A 22150-nucleotide genomic window follows, 5' to 3' on the forward strand; every position below is an offset into this window, starting at 1 on the left:
TATAGCAAAACCTGATCCCAAGAGAAAAAGCCACAGTTTTTTTCCTTAGTAGGAGCATATATATGCTGCATTTGTTGTAATTTAACATAGTAATGATTTGTGAATCCATTCGCCATTAAAATATCCTAAAAGTATTATGTTAAATTATTTAAAACAGCTAGTACTGAAATATTTTAGCATCAAATATTATTTTCATGTTTAAGATTTTATTTCTAGTAGTATTATGTGATGTGTATGTGTGTGTGGTAATGTCTTTGAAGGCCAAAAGAAGGCAAAGTGCTGGGAGCCAAAACTACTCTGGCAGAGCGACAAGCATTCTTAACTGCCAAGCTTTTGTCTCTCTAGCCCCTCAATTATTACTTTCTGGAGGCTTTGGTATTTAATTTTTTGGCAAATATTCATTTATCTATGGAATTTAAGCAACAAAACCCTGACACTGAAATTATTTTCTTTGTGTATATGTGGTATTTGTACATGTATGTGGGCTTCAGGTATTCGCTGTACACAGCACATGTGTGAAGGCCAGGGGAACTTACGGTGGATGTTTTTCTGTCTATTGTCTGGATTCAGTGAACTAAACTCAGGACCTTGGACATTTTGGCAATCACATTACACACTAAGCCATCTCACTGAACTGATACTTATAGTCTTAAATGATTTACATGCTGCATTTGTACAAAAAATAGTTGGAACGGGAAAACTTCATCTTATTTAACTTCTTTTTAAGTTTTGTCCATCAACTAAAGGCACAACTAGATACCTCACTTCTACTGGTGCTGATGGAACAATTTGTTTCTGGCAATGGCATGTAAAAACAATGAAGTTTAGGTAAGTTAAAGTTTTAGGGATTTTGTGACAAATCAAATTTATATATCTTTATTACCTTGGTGTTATAGTAGTTCAAGTATTGAAGTATATAGATGTGTCTATTTATACCTATTTTAATGTTTAGTGATTTTAGGATAAATATTCTTATAAAATCACTGTTTAGACTATGAAATTCATAGGGAAGAGTGGGATAAGATGTATTTGGACATTTTGAAACTCTTTTTTATTTAATTTATTTTATGTATATCAGTCCACTGTACCTTTCTTCAGGCACACCAGAAGAGGGCATCAGATCCCATTACAGATAGTTGTGAGCCACCATGTGGTTGCTGGGAATTGAACTCGGGACCTCTGGAAGAGCAGTCAGTGCTCTTAACCGCTGAACCATCTCTCCAGACCTGAACATTTTATAATAATATCAGCAAATGCATGGCAATATATTTGCAAAACTATTGTCAAAATTTTGATGTCAAACTATATTTATAAGGTTTAAAAACTTTTAACTGAAAATCAGATAATAGCCCTTATTAACTTCTTTTCTTTAGTTTTTAAAAATCTAATATTGTTGCTAAATAGATCATTATTCATCAGTGTGCTAAGATTTTTGCCCATTAGATGAGCCTGATAGAATATAAAATGTTTACTTTATTCTTTAGAGATCGCCCAGTAAAATTTACTGAGAGATCCAGACCTGGAGTTCAGATATCTTGTTCATCTTTCAGTTCTGGTATGTATCAAAATTGGATGCTTTTAGTACTTAAAATGATCCATCTATAAAGGACCAAGTTAAGGTTTTTTTTTTAATGAAGAAAAATGTGTGTGTGATTAAAGTTAAGTCTACCAAAGATGTAAACCATGTGTTATGCTCCACAAACCTGTTTGACTAATTAGCACTTAGTAATAATTTTTTAAATTTAATTCAATACATTTTATATAATGCTAGTTTTATTTGGCAAAGAATAAACAGTTCCCAACCCTAATACCCATTAACTAACATGTATAGTACCCACCCTCCCCAATTTAATACAAAATTCCTAGCTTAACTTTACAGAAAATATACATAGTTATGACTTCATATATAAGATGTTGTAAGATTATTGTACGTATCAGTAATCTTAGAGTTTTGACATAGTATTTTATATAAAATATATAATGTTCTTAAAACTTTGATTTGTATAGTTTTTAATCAGTAGTCCAATGTCTACTATATAATAGGTATATTTTGTTAGGTAAAGGCTATATTTGTCTTAGTTGCTGATCTTTGTCTCTCATGACACTGAGAATTGGACCTAGACCCTTGAACTGCTAGGCAAATATTCAATCACTGAACTATCTCTACAGCCTTCTAACTTCATTTTCACTGTTTGTTTATTAATTTTTTAACTTTCTAAACCACGAGGGTTTTCATTTTTAATATACATTTATTATATATGTATACATGTGCCTATGTGTACCATGGCACGTTTGGCGAGGTCAGAGTACAATGTTCTGGAGTCAATTTTCTCCCTCCACCTTGTGGGTTTTGAGGATTGAACTCAGATCACAGGGCTTGTGGACAAGCACTTTATACACTGAGCTGTCTCACTGGCCTTTACTTTCTTATTTTGATGCAAGACCGCAATTCCCCAGGCTGACTTTGAAGTCACTTTGAAGCCCTGGACAACTTTAAATATAATTTTTTCTGCCTTAACCTTTCCATCAGCTAGAATTATAGATTTGTTAATTGATACAACTCTGTTGTTTGTCATGAATTTTCTTTCTTTCTTTTCTTTTTTTTCTTTGAAATATTAATACAACATTATTATTTGTAACTAAGACAACTTTGGTTTTCAAAGGCTTTTTTTTAAATGTAAAATAAAAAACTAAATACAACTAAAGTGCCTTGGTACTATGAGTTTATTTTGTTTTAATATTCCAGGTGGTATGTTCATTACAACAGGGAGCACTGATCATGTAATTAGGATATACTATTTGGGTTCTGAGATACCTGAGAAAATTGCTGAATTAGAATCACATACGGTAAGAGCAAAATAAGACATTTGTATTTATTTATTTATTGCCTTTGTTTTTAAATCTCTCTTGTCTTTTCTGGGCTGAACCATTCTTTAATACAAACAAATATTAAAACCTTTAATTCAAGATAATTCTTTAGTAATGAAGACAAGTGTGAAATTCTAGAATTATTTTGGTTGTAGTACATAAGATGAACCCTATTAGACTATACATAAAAGGTTTTGTATACTTAAAAGGCAGTTTAAGAATATTCATGGGAAAATGCTTTCATGACTTGAGCTTTTTGATCTTCGTATATTTTTCACAGTATCATCAACGGTTCAATTGAATCTAATCTTCCTTAGTAATAGCAGTCTTCACTTATTTTTATTATTAGGGTTTTATTTAGCATACAAATTAGTGATTCAATATGTCATATTCATATATAGATCTTATACTTTGTTCTTATTAAAAACCCGTTTCTCCACCTCCTTTCCTCTTTCGGCTTATCCCTTTCTCTTCTTTGATTTAGTTTTACATATATTCCATTACCCTGTTTTATTCCTTGCATACACTTAAATCCCCCTCTCCTCTCTCATAGTGTTTCTGCTTTCATATCATACCTATACAAGCATATAGATACTTCATGAATGAGAGAAAATATATTTGACATTTTACTTTTGGCTTATTTAGAAAAATACAGTGGTATCCAGTTCCATCCCATTTCCTGCAAATATGATTTTTAATTCTGCTTTATGCATTGACAAATATTCACGTACCCATCTTGTTTAACCATTCATCTGCTAATGGACATGTAGAATTATTCCACGTATCGGTTATTGTGAGTAATTCAACAGTAAACATGAATTTGCAAGGTCTCTGTATTAGGTTGATTTCTAATCATTTGTGTGACTCCACAAGTCATATACATGGGTCCTATGGTAGGACTGTTTTTGAATTTTCAAGAAACCTCTATACTGGTTTTCATAGTGCCTCTAACACTCTATGTTCCCATCAGCATTGTAGCGTGGGGGATGCTTTCTTCATATTCTGGCTATCATATTTTGTTTGTTTTCTCTGTCATAGCCATTCTGACTATTTTGAGGTGAGATAGAATCTTAATGTATGTCATTTCAATTTGCATTCCCCTGAAGGATAAGAATGTGGAATACCTTTTCAAATATTTATTACCATTTGCATTTTTCCTTTGAGAACTGTCCAGTTTTAGACATATCAAATTCAGCTTTGCTCTCATCTTGATGCTTCATATTCTACATACAAAATATTGGAAGCTTATTTAAATTGTGCAAGAGAAACACTTAGAAATTCTCAGAGATCTCATTCTGAAACCACAAATTTAATCCATTTGAGCTAAGCATGACAAGGCAGTCCCTTTGCACTGTGTATGCAAGCACAGTCTAGTTCATAGAGCACTGAGAGAAGAGAGAATATATGAGTAGGAAAGAATTAAGGGGAAATTAAGAAGAACATAGCATTTGCAGTCTTATTTGCAAGGTCCCAGGTAAGAATAAAAGTATTATCAAGTAAAAATCCCCTGTTCAAATGAATGGTCTGCCCCTTGTGTTAATTGTTCAGGTTATATTATTTCTTCAGCACATCTAAAGGTAGTTATTGCTCGTGTCAGTGAGAACTCAGAATTTATCAATAAATACCACATTGAAACGGCAAAACTATTTAAGTCACAAGTATCTGAATAGATGGATAATGTTTAAAAATTAAAAATCATTAAGTATGAAGGTTTTGCTCTTTGTTTTTATTAAAAGTCAAGTTCAAGTGTAGTTTGAGAAGTGGGTGTTGTGAAAATGAGTGCAGTATATTTTAGCTTTTTTATCAAAGAAAGCAAGAACTATAAATTTTGGCTTCAGTTTTAATGTTGTCATCTTTATATACAAAAACATAAATCATGGCATAAAAATTGTAGGACATACAGAACGTTAGATGAATCCTTTATAATATTGAAAGGAAGATGTGGAAAACAGAAGTAAATAAATAGTTCTCGAAAGCTATAGAAACAATTGGGATATGATTTATCAGCAGATTTGTTTATGTTTACTTTGTTTCAGAATACCACAAACTTAATTTTGTACATTGATTGAGCCTTCAGGGATTTATCTTTTTAAGCAAAATGAGTTTTTAAAATGACCATTATATTAAAAGAGAATCTACCCTGTAAAGCTTTTACATGTAAATTTAGGAGAAGGACACTATTTCTACATAAGTTCATTTAATCGAAAGTCTGTTGTTCTATGTTTTAGGACAAAGTTGTTGCTGTTCAGTTCTGTAACAACGGAGACAGGTAATTATGGAGTACATATTTGTATAAAGAAATATTTGACTTTTTTACTATTCCCTCCAAACTAATACAGTTGACATTCAGACATTGACATTTCAAGAAAATTAATTAGAAATCCTTTTCTAGGCTAAGCATCTGTATACATCACCCTTCCCACAGTTAAACTCCTTCAGCTCAATTTACACTCACTGAAGTCAGACCTAGGAATGCGTTCATACCTGGACCCACCTCCTGTAGCTCTGGATATCTCTCATTGTACTGTAATTTCACTAGCTGCCAAAAGTTTTTTGATTGTTTTGTTTTAAGATGATCTTGGTTACTTGAATTGTTTGGCTACTTTTAAGGATTAAAAAAAAGATGCATCCGTGGAGAGGGGGACTGTTTTGTACAGTCCTTGGCAGCAGAAGCTTGCTGTGCTGATGATGTGTGTTATCACTGGGAGATAACATTAGACAAAGTAGCTCAGAGTTCTTTCTCTCCTTACAGAAAATGTATGAGGCAGAAACAAGCTATTTTGTTTAGACTCTAAGGTTCAGATTCTGTGTCTATCTTCCTTGCTATCTCTATCTCTTTAAAATGGGTAACTCAGTAGTGACCATAGTCTGTCTGCTCTTCTGCTCTGTGAGTTCTTTTGTTGTTGTATACTTTGCCTTTTCTGTTTTCTTTGACCACCTGACATTAATCAGGAATTATATTATTTGATTAGTATGGCTCTGACAAGCTTACATTTTTTTCCTATTCAGAAATTTTCTTTTCTTTTCATTTTCTTTCTTTCTTTCTTTCTTTCTTTCTTTCTTTCTTTCTTTCTTTCTTTCTTTCTTTCTTTCTTTCTTTCTTTCTCTTTTTTTTCTTGTCTGTTTTTTTTGCTTTTTTGAGACAGGTTTTCTCTGTGTAGCCCTGGCTGTCCTAGAACTCACTCTGTAGACCAGGCTGGCCTTGAACTCAGAAATTTGTCTGCCCTGCCTCCCAAGTGCTGGGATTAAAGGCCTGTGCCCAGCTCAGAAATTTTCTTATCATTTTTCTTCTGTTGCTCTGGAAAGAATTTTAAATTTCAAACTGGCATTTCCAGATTCCATACAACTTGACTTAGACAACTATATTCTTTTCTCATATCTGTGCATTTTTCCTAGTCACTTTATGGATTTCTCTTCCATCTTTTTACATTATTCCATCCACTACTTTGCTTATACTTTCCCTCACATTACTCTTGTCCAGCAATGTCATTCCCCACCTTCTACCTTATTTTCCTTTCCCTCCTGTATGTCTTAGCTCCCATCTCCTTTTCTCTTTTTTTCTTTTCTGTCTCTATGCCTCCCTTTTCCTGTCTCCTGATTCTATCTTATCTAAGTCTCATATGGATTTTCAGGTTCATGTCCTACTTAGAGCTTGCCCTGAGATATCTATTTTGACATCCTGTGAACATGAATTACCAGTCTCCACTATCCATAAGATTCATTCCCTATCTCTGTAAAGTCAGACCTTATATACAGATAACTGAGCTCTTTAAAATATCTGATACCCAAAGATCAGTCTTTTTTGGTCTAAATTTTGGTATAAAATACATAAAATTAGCATATTTTGTATCTATATGCCTATATACCAATTCTGTGGGTGAAATAAAAAAAATATGTTTTATTTCAAGGTATTTTTGAACAGTGAGTAATTACAAAGATGAACTTAACCAACTTAGTGAGATATAAATATAATCCAGTTTATCTGTATTAAGAATGATAAAACATTAAAATAAAATAGAAGAATAAGTTAACCATATTCCCATTTTTAAGTGACTTTTAAATTTATTTGTGGGGTGTGTGTGTGTGTGTGTGTGTGTGTATTTTAGCCACATGTAATGTAGATGCCTGCATAGATCAGAAGAAGGGCTTATATTCTCCAGAGCTGGCGTTACAAGCAAATGTAGTTAACCTGTCATGAGTGCTCAGAGTCAATCCCAGGTACCCTGGAGGAGCAGAAAGTACTCTTAACTGCTGAGCCACCTCTCCAGTTTCCTGAGTTATTTTTTAAGATTTATTTTCATTTTTAATTGTGTGCATTTAAATGTGTGTGTGCGCGTGTGCATGTGCACATGCATGGGTACCTGTCCACATAACTGTGGATACCTAAGGAGATCAAAAAGGTCAAATCCTCTAGAGCTGGAGTTAACAAGAAATTGACAGTCTGCAAGAGTAAGTAGTACATGCTCTTAACTGTGGAGCTATCTTTCTAGAACTTAGTTTTCGTTTTAATATTCTCCTTCTTTCCCTCTCACTCCCTCTCTCTCTTCCTTTCTCTCTCTCTCTCTCTCTCTGTCCCTCTTTCTCTCTCTCCCCTCCCTCTCTCCCTCTCCCCCTCCCCCTCCCCCTCCCTCTTTCCCCCCCACTCTGTGTGAATGTGAGGGTTTATGAACCTAAGTGCAGTTGCTTACAGAGTGGGTCACATCTCTTACAGTTGGAGTTACAGGCCTTTGTAGATGACCTGACACGGGTGCTGGGCACAGAACTCCAATCCTCTGCAAGAGCAGCATGTGTTCCTACTGATCCAGCACCCATATTACTGGTCTGTTCTAAAAGAACCCGACATTTTCATTTACTTATTTCTAAATGTGTGTTTCAAAAACATTCTTAATAAGCCTTCAAAAATAAACTCAGTCAACATATAAAAATCATATATGAATCTGAAAGTATATAAAACATGTTAAATATGAATGGATGCATAAATGTGAAAAATCAAAATACTGAAATTTGTTTTCTCTAAGGAAAGACCATAGGTGAAACTTCGTTCATACTTGAAATTCCTTGTACTTATTTCTTTTATTATTAAAAACAAACACTTCCTAATCAGAGCAGCCAATTTGACTAATATGCTAATATGAATTAAAGCAACTAATAATTTTTTAAGTTAAAAGATAATTATAATACTCAACACATTAAGTATTATTAATGGGTCCTTTCTTAAAACTTTTCATGAGATTCATTTTTTATAAAATATAGGGAACAGTTTGGCAATACATACTAAAACCTTTTAAAAATGTACCTGCTCTAAATCAGTACAATGGATAAGAATGCAGAAAGACAGAGATGATCTTTATAGCATTGGGTTTAAAGCTGAAAGGTAAAAATAATGTAATTATTGATCATTATGCATTTCATTAAGTACATTTTGATATATCTATGTAGTTGAATACTTACTGAAATTGATATAGTTTTGCACTTATGTAGATATAGATCTATAAAATACAGTTGTGGACAGCATGGTATATGGACGAATTCTGTTTTCTAAGTGGAAAAAGTGTCATTATATATGTTTCAAAGGGTTTTAGTTTTTTTTCGTCCAATCTCTTAGTATATAGTTAATGCTGGACTTGAACTTATGATCTTCTTGGCTGCTCTTCTTGATTACTGGCATCTTAAGCTTGCAAGCATACCTGGTTTAAATATATGTCTGAAAGATTAGAAAAAATACAGTATCAATCTTGTGAGTTATTGAGCTACATAATAAAAATGTTGGTGTATTAATAGGGTTGTGCAACCTTCAGTGTAGTTATTCTTAGAACAACCTGTTCTTTCACCTAATAGAATGCTTGTTCCCTTTAGTTACGAATCCTTAAACCTATCATCACTCTTTCTCCAGCACTGGGCAACTGTCATTAGACTTTCTTGCATATTCAGCATTCCCCATATTATAAAACATATCATTTTTCATTACTGAAAAATTCTGTTGTATGAATGTCATGTTTTATTTACCTATTGCAAATATTTCATTTGTCTCTGCTTTGGGGATTATCAAATGTTCCATGCATCTTCACGTACACATTTTATAAGTATTAATGTTTTCATTTCTTTTGGTGGATATGTACCTGGAGAATATGGTTGCTGGGTCAAAATGTAACTTAGTTTAGCATTTTAGGAACTGCCAAACTGTTTTTTAAGATTAGTGTACTGTTTTACATATCCCAGTAGTGTCTTGATGCGAAGGCTATTTATTTTGTAATCAAGAAAATGTGATGAATTTTGGGAAAAAATAACAAGGTTATTTTACCTTCCAGCTTAAGGTTTGTTAGTGGAAGTAGAGACGGAACTGCAAGAATATGGCAATATCAACAACAAGAGTGGAAGAGCATAGTGCTAGATATGGCTACTAAGATGAGTGGGTAAGCATGGATGCTAGATATTTCAGGGGGTCTCCCATGGCATACCATCTTTTATATTATACAATACTTAATAAAGAATATACTTTTTATGTTAGTAAATAGTTTGGAATGAATTGCTGTGCATGAAATTTGCCCCTTCCGTCTCTTAGCAACTGTTGCTTTGCTGTTGATGGACTGGAACATTGCTGATTTGTCTGCAATTCTGGTCATTGTGATTCTTTAATGTCTGAGTTTTATTGTCTCCCATCGAGTTATTTTCTGGCTTAGTTTTCATATGTCATTTTTTTACATCTATCTCTACTTCTATTTTAAGAGTTATCCATAGCCGGGCGTGGTGGTGCACGCCTTTAATCCCAGCACTTGGGAGGCAGAGGCAGGCGGATTTCTGAGTTCCAGGCCAGCCTGGTCTACAAAGTGAGTTCCAGGATAACCAGGGCTATACAAAGAAACCCTGTCTCGAAAAACCAGAAAAAAAAAGAAAAAAAAAAAGAGTTATTCTTATTAAGTACTATAATAAATTTGCCTTCTACTCTAATTATGAAGTACTCCTTCATATTTTATATTGTTTGCATTTATATAGATATATGCACTTAATTGCTATCTGTTTTCAGCAGCTTACTGCTGATGAGATGATATATCAATGTCTTTGAGATAATTCAATTTCTCCGTGTTTGAGCTTTAAATTGACTACCTTATTAAATAAACTGATTTTATAGTCATAGACAGATATAGTTAATGGCATATTCATTTATGTCAATAAATATTCTGATACTTATTTACAAAGTCTATTAGTTTTTTAAAAAGTAATACTTATGGGGATAACATGATCATTGTACGTGTTTTGTATTGTCTGGCAGCCAACATGATCATTCTGTGAATTTTATTTTTTAAGATACAGAGTTATTTATAATTTTACTTTTTTGTGTACTTCCAAGTAACTATTGTATTAGTTTGGTTTTTCTTGCTGTGATTAAACATCATAGCCAAAATCAACTTGAAGAGGAAAGCGCATCTTTCATCTTATAGCTCCTAGGTTATAATCCATCACTAAAGTACTCAAGGCAAGTACCTGGAGGCAGGAACTGAAGTAGAAGCCATTGGGAACACTGTTTACTTAGGCTTCTTCTCTATTGTTTGCTCAAACCACTTTCTTACCCAGGACCACCAGCTTAGAGGTGGTACTGTGCATAGTGGGCTGGTTCCTCCCACATCAATGGTTAGACAAGAAAATGCCCTACAGTATTATCTAAAGGCTAAGCTAATGGAGGCATTTTCCCAGTTGTGATTCATTTTTCCCACATGACTCTAGGTTATGTCTAATTGGCAAAAAGCTTTCCAGCACAAAATCATTTACATCTTCCTAAAAATTTGGTCATATTTGCTGTTTTGTGTTTCCCTTTGTGAAAATGTACAAAATATGACTATTTCAAATTATTGCTTCAGGAATAATTTGACATCTACTGAAGACAAAGTTACTAAACTGAAGGTGACTATGGTGGCTTGGGATCGGTATGATACCACTGTTATTACTGCAGTGAACAATTTCCTTTTGAAAGTTTGGAATTCTGTCACAGGGCAGCTTCTTCATACTTTATCTGTAAGTATTCTACTTTTTTAATAGGAAAAGAAACTATTTAAGCCTAGTGCAGTGGTGTATCATATGTCTGTCGCTTATGGTGAGGTCTGAAGATTACTTGGGCCTAGGAGTTTAAGACCTAGGCAGTAGTGAGACACTGTCTCAAAAAAGAGTGAAAAATTGATTTTTCTAGGAGAAAGACATTTAAGTTTTGCTTTCCTTTCTATAACACATTAGCCTTTGGAGATTATTTTTGGGGTCTTTTGTTACATTTACCTGATAAGACTAATAAATGATACACCACTAAAATCATGAATAATTTTTAAAGGTTATTTTTTCTCTATTTATTTATTTATTTTTTTATTTTTTATTAGATATTTTCTTTATATACATTTCAAATGCTATCCCGAAAGTTCCCTATACCCTCCCTCTGCCCTACTCCCCTACCCACCCACTCCTGCTTCTTGGCCGTGGCATTCCCCTGTATTGGGGCATATAAAGTTTGCAGTACCAAGGGCCTCTCTTTCCACTGATGGCCGACTAGGCCATCTTCTGATACATATGCAGCTAGAGATACGAGCTCTGGGGGTACTGGTTAGTTCATATTGTTGTTCCACCTATAAGGTTGCAGAACCCTTCACCTCCTTGGCTGCTTTCTCTAGATTCTTCACTGGGGGCCCTGTGTTCCATCCTATAGAAGACTATGAGCATCCACTTCTGTATTTGCCAGGCACTGGCATAGCCTCACAGGACACACCTATATCAGGGTCCCTTCAGCAAAATCTTTTTGGCATTGTGCAATAGTGCCTGGGTTTGGTGGCTGATTATGGGATGGATCCCCGGGTGGGGTAGTCTCTGGATAGTCCATCCTTCTGTCTTAGCTCCAAACTTTGTCTCTGTAACTCCTTTCATGGGTATTTTGTTCCCTATTCTAAGGAGGAATGAAGTATCCACCCATTGTTTTCCCTCTTCTTGATTTTCTTGTGTTTTGCAAATTGTATCTTGGGTGTTCTATGTTTCTGGGCTAATATCCACTTATCAGTGAGTGCATATCTAATGACTTCTTTTGTGATTGGGTTACCTCACTAAGGATGATATCCTTCAGGTACATCCATTTCTCCAAGAATTTCATAAATCCATTGTTTTTAATTGCTAACTAGTATTCCATTGTGTAAATGTACCACGTTTTCTGTATCCATTCTTCTGTTGAGGAACATCTGGGTTCTTTCCAGCTTCTGGCTATTATAAATAAGGCTGCTATGAACATAGTGGAGCAGGTGTTCTTATTACCAGTTGGAACCTCTTCTGGGTATATGCCCAGGAGAGAGGTATTGCTGGATCTACCAGTTGGAACTTCTTCTGGGTATATGCCCAGGAGAGGTATTGCTGGATCTTCCTGTAGTATTATGTCCTTAAAGGTTATTTCTAAGCCTGGTATTTATGCAGATCTTAATTTCTTCAAGTATACAGTATTTTGTCTTTACTGAGGGTTAGGACATTTTTATTATTTTTTGTACATATATCCTACATTTTCTATCGTTAGTGATCAGTTTATGTAAGAAATAGAGGGAACAGGAAGAAGTGGTTGAAATTATAGTGCTTTTCTATTTTACATATGTTCCTTATAGTAGAAGAATGCTGCATCTCTAAGATTAATAGCAAAATGCATGTGGGTGGGGTTGTTGGTCAGTTCATCATGTTATGGGTTGACTTCTTTCCCCTTCTCTGCTTCAGTTATCAATTTATAAGCATTTTATTGAGGGAAATCCAAGTGACTGTCATTTGTTTTCAATGTAGTATTAATGGCAGGGTTTAGACTAGAAACTCAACTTACTTTCTGACTACTTTACATTGTTTTCATATCTATCCAGATAACTGTGTTTATCTTCACCTCTGTCTGTCATAACAGCAGATAGGATGCTGAAGTGGAGGAGTTCAATAGGTTGGAGTCTTGGCTGAGCTACATATTAAATACCAGGCTAGCCTGCGCTACACAGGAAAATCATGTCTCAGCACCAGACAATAAATAAAAACAAACAAACAGAAAACCTGTATTCTTTCTTTGATTCTTTAATTGGTAATGTTGGTTTGGATCAATACTCCAAACAATAAATAAGCTATATACATAATACAATACCAGTTTTTTTAGCAGCCACAATTAACAGTCTAATTTCCCTAACATACTTCATATATCCAAAATACGTCATTTTAAAATGGATTCACTAATGAAGGCGCATTTTACATTCACTTTTCATACAAAGTCTTCATAGAAAACATCTCAATTTGTACTCCCCATATCTCAAATGCTTAATAGCCACAGATAGCTAGTATCTACTGAATTAGACATGGGACATCCATGTCTTGAAATTCCTGGCTTTAAGAATGAGCTTGTTAACTTAATAGATCCATGTAAAGTTCCATCTTCATAGTTACTTTAGTCTCGTTTAGTGACACTCTTGTGGCTGACTCATAGATATGTTTTCACTGAAGTTTACTGGCAAAATTATTCTTTGTAACAGACAGAGCTACTTTTCTTTTTTGGTCTTTATTTCATTCACTCATTCATTTTTTGAAAATTGAGATGGGTTTCATGTAGCCCAGGCTAACCTTAAACTTTCAATTTAGCCAATAATGACCTTGAATTTTCTATTCTTCCTGGCTCTGACTCCCAAGTGCTGGGATTATAAGCATGTGCTACCTACCACATGGTTTTCCGCAGGGCATATGGTGCTAGGGAAGAACTCTACCAATTGGTCTAAATTCCAAGCCTTTTATTTCATATTGTACTTACATTTCCATTGTAACAATTTATGTCATGGTCTTTGGGGGGGGGAAATAAAGCTCTTCTATTCAAACAGTGATTCCTGGACTTGTACTGGGTCAACAATTTTGGATTAGGTATTAAAAATCAATAGAAAAGTAATGAGCATTTCTCCTTGTGGCTTATTAAAAGAGAAAACCTTTTAACCAAATAAGGGCTGTTTATGAAAAGTCCAAGAGGCACCAATATATATTTATAACAGTGATCAGATCTGATGTGGGAAAGACTTTGTACTAATGTACTCTGAAATAGATATGCCATTAGCACTTGTATTTTCAATATCAATTTATGCTTTATTGAGTATACTTTTAGGAAACTAAGAAATAGTGGCTGTTCAGATGATTCTTGAACAAAGGTCGTAGTTACAGCATAGAAAGAACATTTTTTTTTTTGTAGTCACAGGGAAGAATTTTGGCTCTCTTCATTGATGGTATTTTCTGTAATAGTATTTTACCTATTCATCTTAGCACTGTATAATTTGGGGGTAGTCTTAAGGTAATATTTTGAGGTAAGCTTTTACTATATACTTTTGGACCTATGCTATTCCTACCTCAGCCTCTTGAATTCTGAGACTAGAGATACAAATGATGAGTACATTGGATGGAAACCAATCAGGTCTTTTACCATGGTAGTAAGAGTAGATAGATGTTATAGTGAAAGGTCTGTTTTCCTCTCTCTGTCCTGCAACTTCTACTCTACTTTGAGACCCTATTTTGTGTATTCCTAACTGGGTTCAAACTCACTGTATAGTCAGGGATGGCCTCTAATTGTCCTGTATCCATGCCTTGACTGCCAGAAGTACATATGCTGTCATACCCTCTGCCTGTTGTATTTTCTGTGGCTTTTAAGAATTTAGTGAAGTCTTAGATCTCAAAATTATATTTCAGTGGTTAGTGAGCATTAATCAGTCTTTTATCTATGACATCAGGTTTATAAAATAAGCAGTTGTGCGTTTAAGAACCTCTAGAGTGATTATTTAAAAAGCACCCACAAGTGAATTCTATTTGGTTGATATGCCTTAATTCATCTCAACCAGACTTCTAGTGCTCAAGAACATTTGCACAAATAAGTCAGACATCTGGAGTTGCATCTTCATTTCTAATATTGATTTTCATCACAGGGGCATGATGATGAAGTATTTGTTCTAGAAGCACATCCATTTGATCAAAGGATCATACTTTCAGCAGGTCATGATGGGAACATTTTTATTTGGGACCTTGACCGGGGGACCAAAATACGAAATTACTTTAATATGGTAAGAAAACTGTGTGTATAAAGTTCATATTTTCCTATGAAATTTTACTTTGGTTTTTTGATAATCTAGTAGTCTAGGACAAAGGAACAGCTTGTCATCTTATGTTTAAATCAGTGTAATAATTCAGAGAATGAACCATGGACTTAGAGTTAGACCTTTCAGCATGGCTATTCACCATGATTGTTAGCATTTTTCAAATTCTGATGTCTACATCTAAACTCTTTCAACCAAATTGGATTTAAAGTGTAAACTGACATTAACATAATTTTAATTTATAATTACTAAAATGACTGTAATACATGTAACTGTCTCTGCTATATACTTCAGCTATATGACTTTCATAGTCAAACTTACTGGGAAATATACATTTGTGTTTGTGTATACACACACACACACACACACACACACACACACACACACACATGTTCTGTTGTTGTTGTTGTTGTTGGAGGAGGAGGAGGAGGAAATGGTGTCTCATGTAGCCTAAGTATACATCCTGACTTTTAGCTTCTGATCCTTCTGCACTACCTCTTTTTTTTTTTTTAAGAAAGATTTATTTATTTTTATCTATGTGAGTTCACTGTAGCTGTCTTCAGACACAGCAGAAGAGGGCATCAGATCTCATTACAGATGGTTGTGAGTCACCATGTGGTTGCTGGGAATTGAATTCAGGACCTCTGGAAGACCAGTCAGTGTTCTTAACCTCTGAGCCATCTCTGCAGTACCTTTACTACTCCTTAAGTGCTCGGGTTACATGTGTGCACTGCAATATCTTTGTTTTTCCCACAATATCTTGTGTATTACTATAGATGCTCATGCTATAAATCTCATACAAATTATGTAAAACACTGAGTGGCTGTCATTTCTCTCAGTAAAACACCATTCTTTCATGATGAGCATACTCATATCATGCAAGTGAAGGGTCCTTTTCTTAAGAATTGCTAAGACTAAACAATGCTAAACTGTAGATGGGGTTTTGAGCTCACTCCTATAGATTTTATATAAAACCAAACCATTAATAATACTAAGTCCTTTGTTAGTAGTTTATTTGTATTGTTGAATTTTAAGGTAGTTATTTAAAGGCTTACTTGTGTTATAGCTTAAGCTATAAACATAAATACCTTCACTTTACTGAATAGCACCTTGGTCAGTTTGATTGCGTATAGATCCTCTTTACTCTCCTGATGCATCATTTATTATTTCATAAGTATTTATGTTAGGTGCCGTTGTTTATTGCATCCACCACAATGTTATTCTCCAGAAGTGTATTTCAAGGTTTTACTGTTTACTCTAGGGTTCTGGCTACAGAACCCAGAGAGTACATTGAAATGTTGATTCATGACAGAATCCAAGGGAATAACCAGGAGAAGCTAATGCTTACTTGATATTTGTGAAAAACTTACAGTGACTTAAAAGACTCCCCTGAATTTCAGATCGAAGGCCAAGGTCATGGTGCAGTATTTGATTGTAAATTTTCACCAGATGGAAACCATTTTGCCTGTACAGATTCTCATGGGCATTTGTTGCTATTTGGCTTTGGATGCAGTAAATACTACGAAAAGGTTAGTATATATAATTTTTTGGTTGAAGATAATTTGGGATTGTACCATTCATAAATAACTTTTTTTTTCATTGTGTGTATTCATGAAAAACATGGTACTGTGTTGCATAGGGAGATTTTCATACAAGCATATGCTATAGATTGAGCATAGGCCCTTTTCTTCCCTTCCCCCCTTCTCTCCCCTAGTTAGTCTCCCAGATAGTTTCACTTCTTTATTCACGTCATATATATAGATCAGTTTTTGTATCTATGTGAAAACTAGAGAAAACATGATCTTTTTCTTCTTCAGTGATTTAAAGTTTTCAGTGTACAAATTTTCTAACTCCTTGGTTAGGTTTATCACAAGTTGTATTATTCCTGAGGCTGTTGTGGGCAGGATTATTTTCTTGATATATATATATAGTTAAAACTACAATGGAAAATTAATTTTTATTGAGAATTATGAAACAACTAATTACAGATGAAAACAATCATTTGAAAATCAGTAATTAATATATAGATAGAAATTAAAAATATCTCTTAAAGCCAAACATTGTTACAGTGTTGAAAATAAAACTAAACATATGTGAGCAAGGGACCATGGCACATAATTCTAATGTCAGCACCTTGTGTGACTAAGGCAAAAGGGTGGCAAATTCTCAGTAAAACTGAAACCTCATTTGTAAAATAAATAAAATGCAAATTGTGTGTACTAACATAAAAAATAACTATACAATATGACAAAACATAATTTTTACTAGATGCTTTCAAATTGCTAATACTCAATATGGACACAGATTTCTTGAGATGGGAAATGTTCCCATAAAAATAACTCAATATTATATTTTGTCAAGAATTGGTAGCTAAACCAGTGGCAAAATACTACTCCTCCCCTAGTAGAATTGCATTATTACAAAAGCTGACTAGGATGCTGAGCAAGAGAACTGAGTAAAAACTCACCAAGGATTATAAGTGATTTGGCCATACCTTATAAATTTTAACACATCTATTTGAAATGCTAAAATGAAGGCATTCAGTTCTAGTGATGTCTGTCACTGCCAGTGACTTCAGTTACTATAGGAATTTGCATGTAGTATACCATCATTTATAACTGATATTTAATGTCTTTACTTTTCAGAAATGGAAGGAAAATAAGTAAAGTTATACCAGATAAAAAATAATTTTGCTTTTATTTATCTTTTTAAAATTATTATTGGGTATTTATTTCATTTACATTATCAATGCTATCCCAAAAGTTCCCACCACCCTCCCACACCCACTCCCCCACACACCCACTCCCACCTCTTGGCCCTGGCGTTTCCCTGTACTGAGGCATATAAAGTCTGCATGACCAATGGGCCTCTCTTTCCACTGATGGTGACCAGGCCATCTTCTGATACATATGTAGCTAGAGACATGAACTCTGGGTGGGGAGGGGGGTACTGGTTAGTTCATATTGTTGTTGTACCTACAGGGTTGCAGATCCCCCCAGCTCCCTGGGTACTTCCTCTAGCTCCTCCATTGAGGGCCCTGTGATCCATCCAATAGCTGACTGTGACCATCCACCTCTGTGTTTGCTAGGCCCCGGCATAGACTCACAAGAGACAGCTATATCAGGGTCCTTTCAGCAAAATCTAGTGTCTTTGTCATTCATAAAAACAGAGGCTGACTGTTTTATATTAATTTTATATCCTGCCACCTTGCTGAAAATATTTATCAGCTCTAGAATTTTTCTGCAGAAATCATTTTTTCAAAAATTAAATTTATTCATTTTATGTTTATGGGTATTTTCTTTGTACCATATGCATGCCTGGTACCCTTGGAAGTCAGAAGAGGGTCCCCTAGAACTGGATTTACAAATGATTGTGAGCCTGTTGTGATAGCTAGGAGTTGGCCCCAGGTCCTCTGCCAGAGCAGTGGATGCTCTCAACTGCTAAGTCATTTCTCCCAGCTCCATGTAAAGGCTTTAGATTCTCATATTTATACAGTCATATTATCTGAAAATAATTCATTTTTTTACTTCCTGTTTGTATCACATTCATATCTGTCTCTTGTCTTAGTCTTCTAAGACTTCAGCCACAGTACTGAATAAAAGTGAAGGAAATAGGCCTGCTTGTTATGACAGTACTTGGAAATTTATCTGTTTAGTTTGGTGCTGGCTATAGATTTTTCATATGTAATCTTTATTATGTTGATATGTGCTTTGAATTTTTACTCATAAATTTTATGTGTATGGGTATTTTGTCTACATGTATGTCTATACATCGCATGCATGTCTGGTGCCAGTAGAGACCAGAAAAAGTAGTCAGATCCCCTGGAACTGACTACACAATTGGTTGTGAGCCACCATGTGGGTACTGGGAACTGAACCCCAGTCCTCTGGAAGAGCAATCAGTGCTGTTATTTGCTGTAGCACCTCTCCAATATTTCTTTTTAATGAAAGATTTTATGTGCATATTTGTGTGTGTATATGCGTTTGCGTGTACGTGTGTGTGTGTGTGTGTGTGTGTGTGCATGTGCATGCATTCACATGAGTATAATGTTTGTGGAGAGCACAAGAGGGTTTTGGAGCATCTTAGAGCTGAAGTTACCAGCAAGTGTGATCTGTCTGCGTTCTGGGAAATGGACTTGTGTCCTCTGAAAGAGACCAGTGTGCGCTCCTTAACTGCTGTGATATTTTGCTACTCTGCAACATGTGCTGCTTCTATTCTCAGCTTCTTCTGGGCTTTTGTCATACTAGAATGTGTCAAAAGTCTTTCTGAATGAAAGGAGATATGATTTCTGTTCTCGAGTCTTATTTATGTGGTGCATTAGACTTATTGATTTATATATGTTGAATCATCTCTTTGGATTTGAAGCCAATTTGATCATGTTGAGTGATGTTTTTGATGTGGCCTTGAATTTGGTTTGCAGGCATCTCATTTTTGCTTCTGTATTCATTGAGGATATTAAGTCTAAAATTTTATTTTTGTCCTGTCTTTATCAGGTTTTTGTATCCGGGTAATAATGGTGTTATAAAGAGATTTTGGTAGCATTCTTTTTCTGTTTTGTGTAATTCCCTGAAAAGCATTGTTGTTAATCCTTTAATGGTCTTGTAGAATTCGGAGGTTTGTTTGGTTTTTTTAGTTGGGAGATTTTCTTTTCTGATAGTTATTCTTTCCATCCTGTTGCTTGCTATAAATCTGTTTAAATTGTTTAGCTTGTTTTAGTTTAATTTTGTTAGGCCACATGTTGTAAGCCTCTACCCACATCTTTTAGTTTTTCTGCTAAATAGCTGGCATTAACCTTACTGCCACCCTCTACCTGTCTCCCAAGTGCTAGGATTATAGGCTTGTTGTACCATACCCAACTGGTTCTTTGTATTTATTAGCTATGAGGCTGGGGTAGATTGTGGAATGTTATAGTGAGAAGAGACCTTACCATCATTGAGGTTCTCTCAATACTTGTATTAGCTTTTAATAGAGTTATTTTGGTTGATATTTATCTCTTTTACCATGCATATTATGCTTCATTTAATCTAGAATAAAAATAAGAACTCATTATATAGGTTTGTGTGTTTTTAAAGTTAAATAAAAATATACAAGTTCTGATAGACACCTTACTTCTTGTCCAGGGTAGGGATAGATAAGATGAAATCTCAAAATAAATAAATAAATAAATGAATAAATAAATAAATAAATAAATAAATGCAAGCCATAGAATTTTGTAGACAAAAAAACTAGGTCTTTTGTTTCTGATAGACACCTTACTTCAAGGGTAGGGATGGATAAGATGAAATCTCAGAATAAATAAATAAAGAAATAAATAAATAAATGCAAGCCATAGAATTTTGTAGACAAAAAAACTAGGTCTTTTGTTTTTACCTAAAGGGAAAGTATAGTAATACAGAACTATATATTATCTGATTCAGGAAATATATATGCTATAGGAATGAAAATAAGGGCAAAGACTGTGCATTCTATCTCTGTTCTATTAAACACTAACAAAATATCTGTCACAAAGATTCCAGATCAGATGTTCTTCCATACCGATTATCGGCCCCTCATCAGAGATGCCAATAACTATGTATTAGATGAACAAACTCAACAAGCTCCTCACCTCATGCCTCCCCCATTCTTGGTGGATGTCGATGGAAATCCTCACCCTACAAAATTTCAACGGCTGGTACCAGGACGGGAAAACTGTAAAGATGAACAGCTTATTCCACAGTTAGGATATGTGGCTAATGGTATGCTACTTCCTAAAGCAAATTGAAAGCTTTGCAGATGTGTGCTCCTCACTGAGTTCTCGAATAAGTTATAATGTGCATTATATACTATTTCTTATTAATTTTTACATGCATTTTTTCAGCTTCTCAGGGTAGATTTTCATTGTTTAGCTCTGCTTTGCACAAGTAAGAGGGGTTTAGGACAAACAGTAACATTCCCAAGTGGTAATTTGTTGACCTACCGCAGTGGGAAACCATTACCATATGTATGACCTTTTTCTGCATGGTGACTTCTGGTAATGATTAAACTTATTAACTCTGCTATATTAAGCTTTTTATAATTGGTTAAATTATATTGATTATAGCATTGATAGTTCATTTTGAAAGCCTCCATTTAATGAACCCAAAAAGACTGGTGTCTTTAAATAGATGTTTCAGTTGTTTATACTGTCTTTTCTACTTCCTCTTCCATGGAATACCTTTGTATCGGTTTGGTACTTCACTATTTTCATTTAATTATAGAAAAGTAAGTTACAGACTTGCAAATAGAATTTCCTTCCCTTGGTAATTTTTTTTTTTTTTTTTTTAAAGACAGGATGTCACTGTGCACCCTTGGGTAGCTGGGAATTCACTTTTCTCCTGTCTTACTTAGCCTTCTTAGTATTGGGATTACAGACATGTGCCATCACACCTGGCTTCTGAATTGTCTTTCTTTGCTAGGGAATTAAGTCTTGAACTGACCTTTATAGAGTAAATGGGAGCAAACATTTGTAGAGAAATGAGGTAGCATTGGTTCCTCTGATGATTTAATATTTATTAGCCAAAGAGAAAATGTGAATAATAAATGAATATCAAACTGAAACTTCTAAATAAAACCTTAATTTAGCATTCTTAATTTCTTACTCTACCAAATAGTGTTTGATCTAATTACAAGATAAAATGGAAAACAGGACGTGATGCATTTAACAAAGATGATAGAACATTTTAGGTGCCTGAAACTAAGCTTCTTTTTCTTTACTCAAGCCAGACATGTTGGCTCACACCTAATATCCCAGCACTTGGAAGGCTGAGGCAGGGCTCCTACGAGCTCCAGGCCATGAAGGACAGACTGGGTTGTAGAATAAGACCCAATACGCAAATCTCTCATTTCCTATTTTGGCCTTAGAATGTAACACATAGAAAATTTGTTTTAAAATGCCTTACTTAACTTTAACATTATAGTTATTCCTTAAAATGCCGTGATAATGTCTCATGCAATACTATTGATTAAATCAAATAAAAATGCTGAATAATTATTATATATTTTTAAATTCCCATTAATTGTTGTTTAATACTTTATTTTCATGTTAAGTCATTTCTAATTACTTCTCTCACAATGTATAAGTTAAGCTTACTTTTCTTCTTTTGACCATATTAAGGTATACTAAACTGAAATCAATTTATCTGACTTTGTCTCTCTGTCTCCTTAAG

General features: G+C 34.5%; 1 protein-coding gene across 2 annotated transcripts in view; it reads left to right on the top strand.

Annotated features, from left to right (window-relative positions):
• Positions 1–22150, top strand: part of Brwd3 (bromodomain and WD repeat domain containing 3) — a 97857-nt gene that overhangs the window by 34043 nt on the left and 41664 nt on the right. For both annotated transcript variants that reach the window (XM_021153018.2, XM_085838050.1), the window contains exons 9-17: positions 728–828; positions 1485–1555; positions 2747–2847; positions 5097–5137; positions 9177–9281; positions 10725–10878; positions 14799–14933; positions 16367–16495; positions 20476–20701. In XM_021153018.2, the coding sequence (XP_021008677.1) occupies positions 728–828; positions 1485–1555; positions 2747–2847; positions 5097–5137; positions 9177–9281; positions 10725–10878; positions 14799–14933; positions 16367–16495; positions 20476–20701 (1063 nt within the window). The remainder of the gene's footprint in view (positions 1–727; positions 829–1484; positions 1556–2746; positions 2848–5096; positions 5138–9176; positions 9282–10724; positions 10879–14798; positions 14934–16366; positions 16496–20475; positions 20702–22150) is intronic.

This window comes from Mus caroli, unplaced genomic scaffold, assembly GCF_978045245.1.
Source record: "Mus caroli unplaced genomic scaffold, Mus_caroli_1 scaffold_5, whole genome shotgun sequence".
In the NCBI taxonomy this organism is placed as follows: domain Eukaryota; kingdom Metazoa; phylum Chordata; class Mammalia; order Rodentia; family Muridae; genus Mus; species Mus caroli.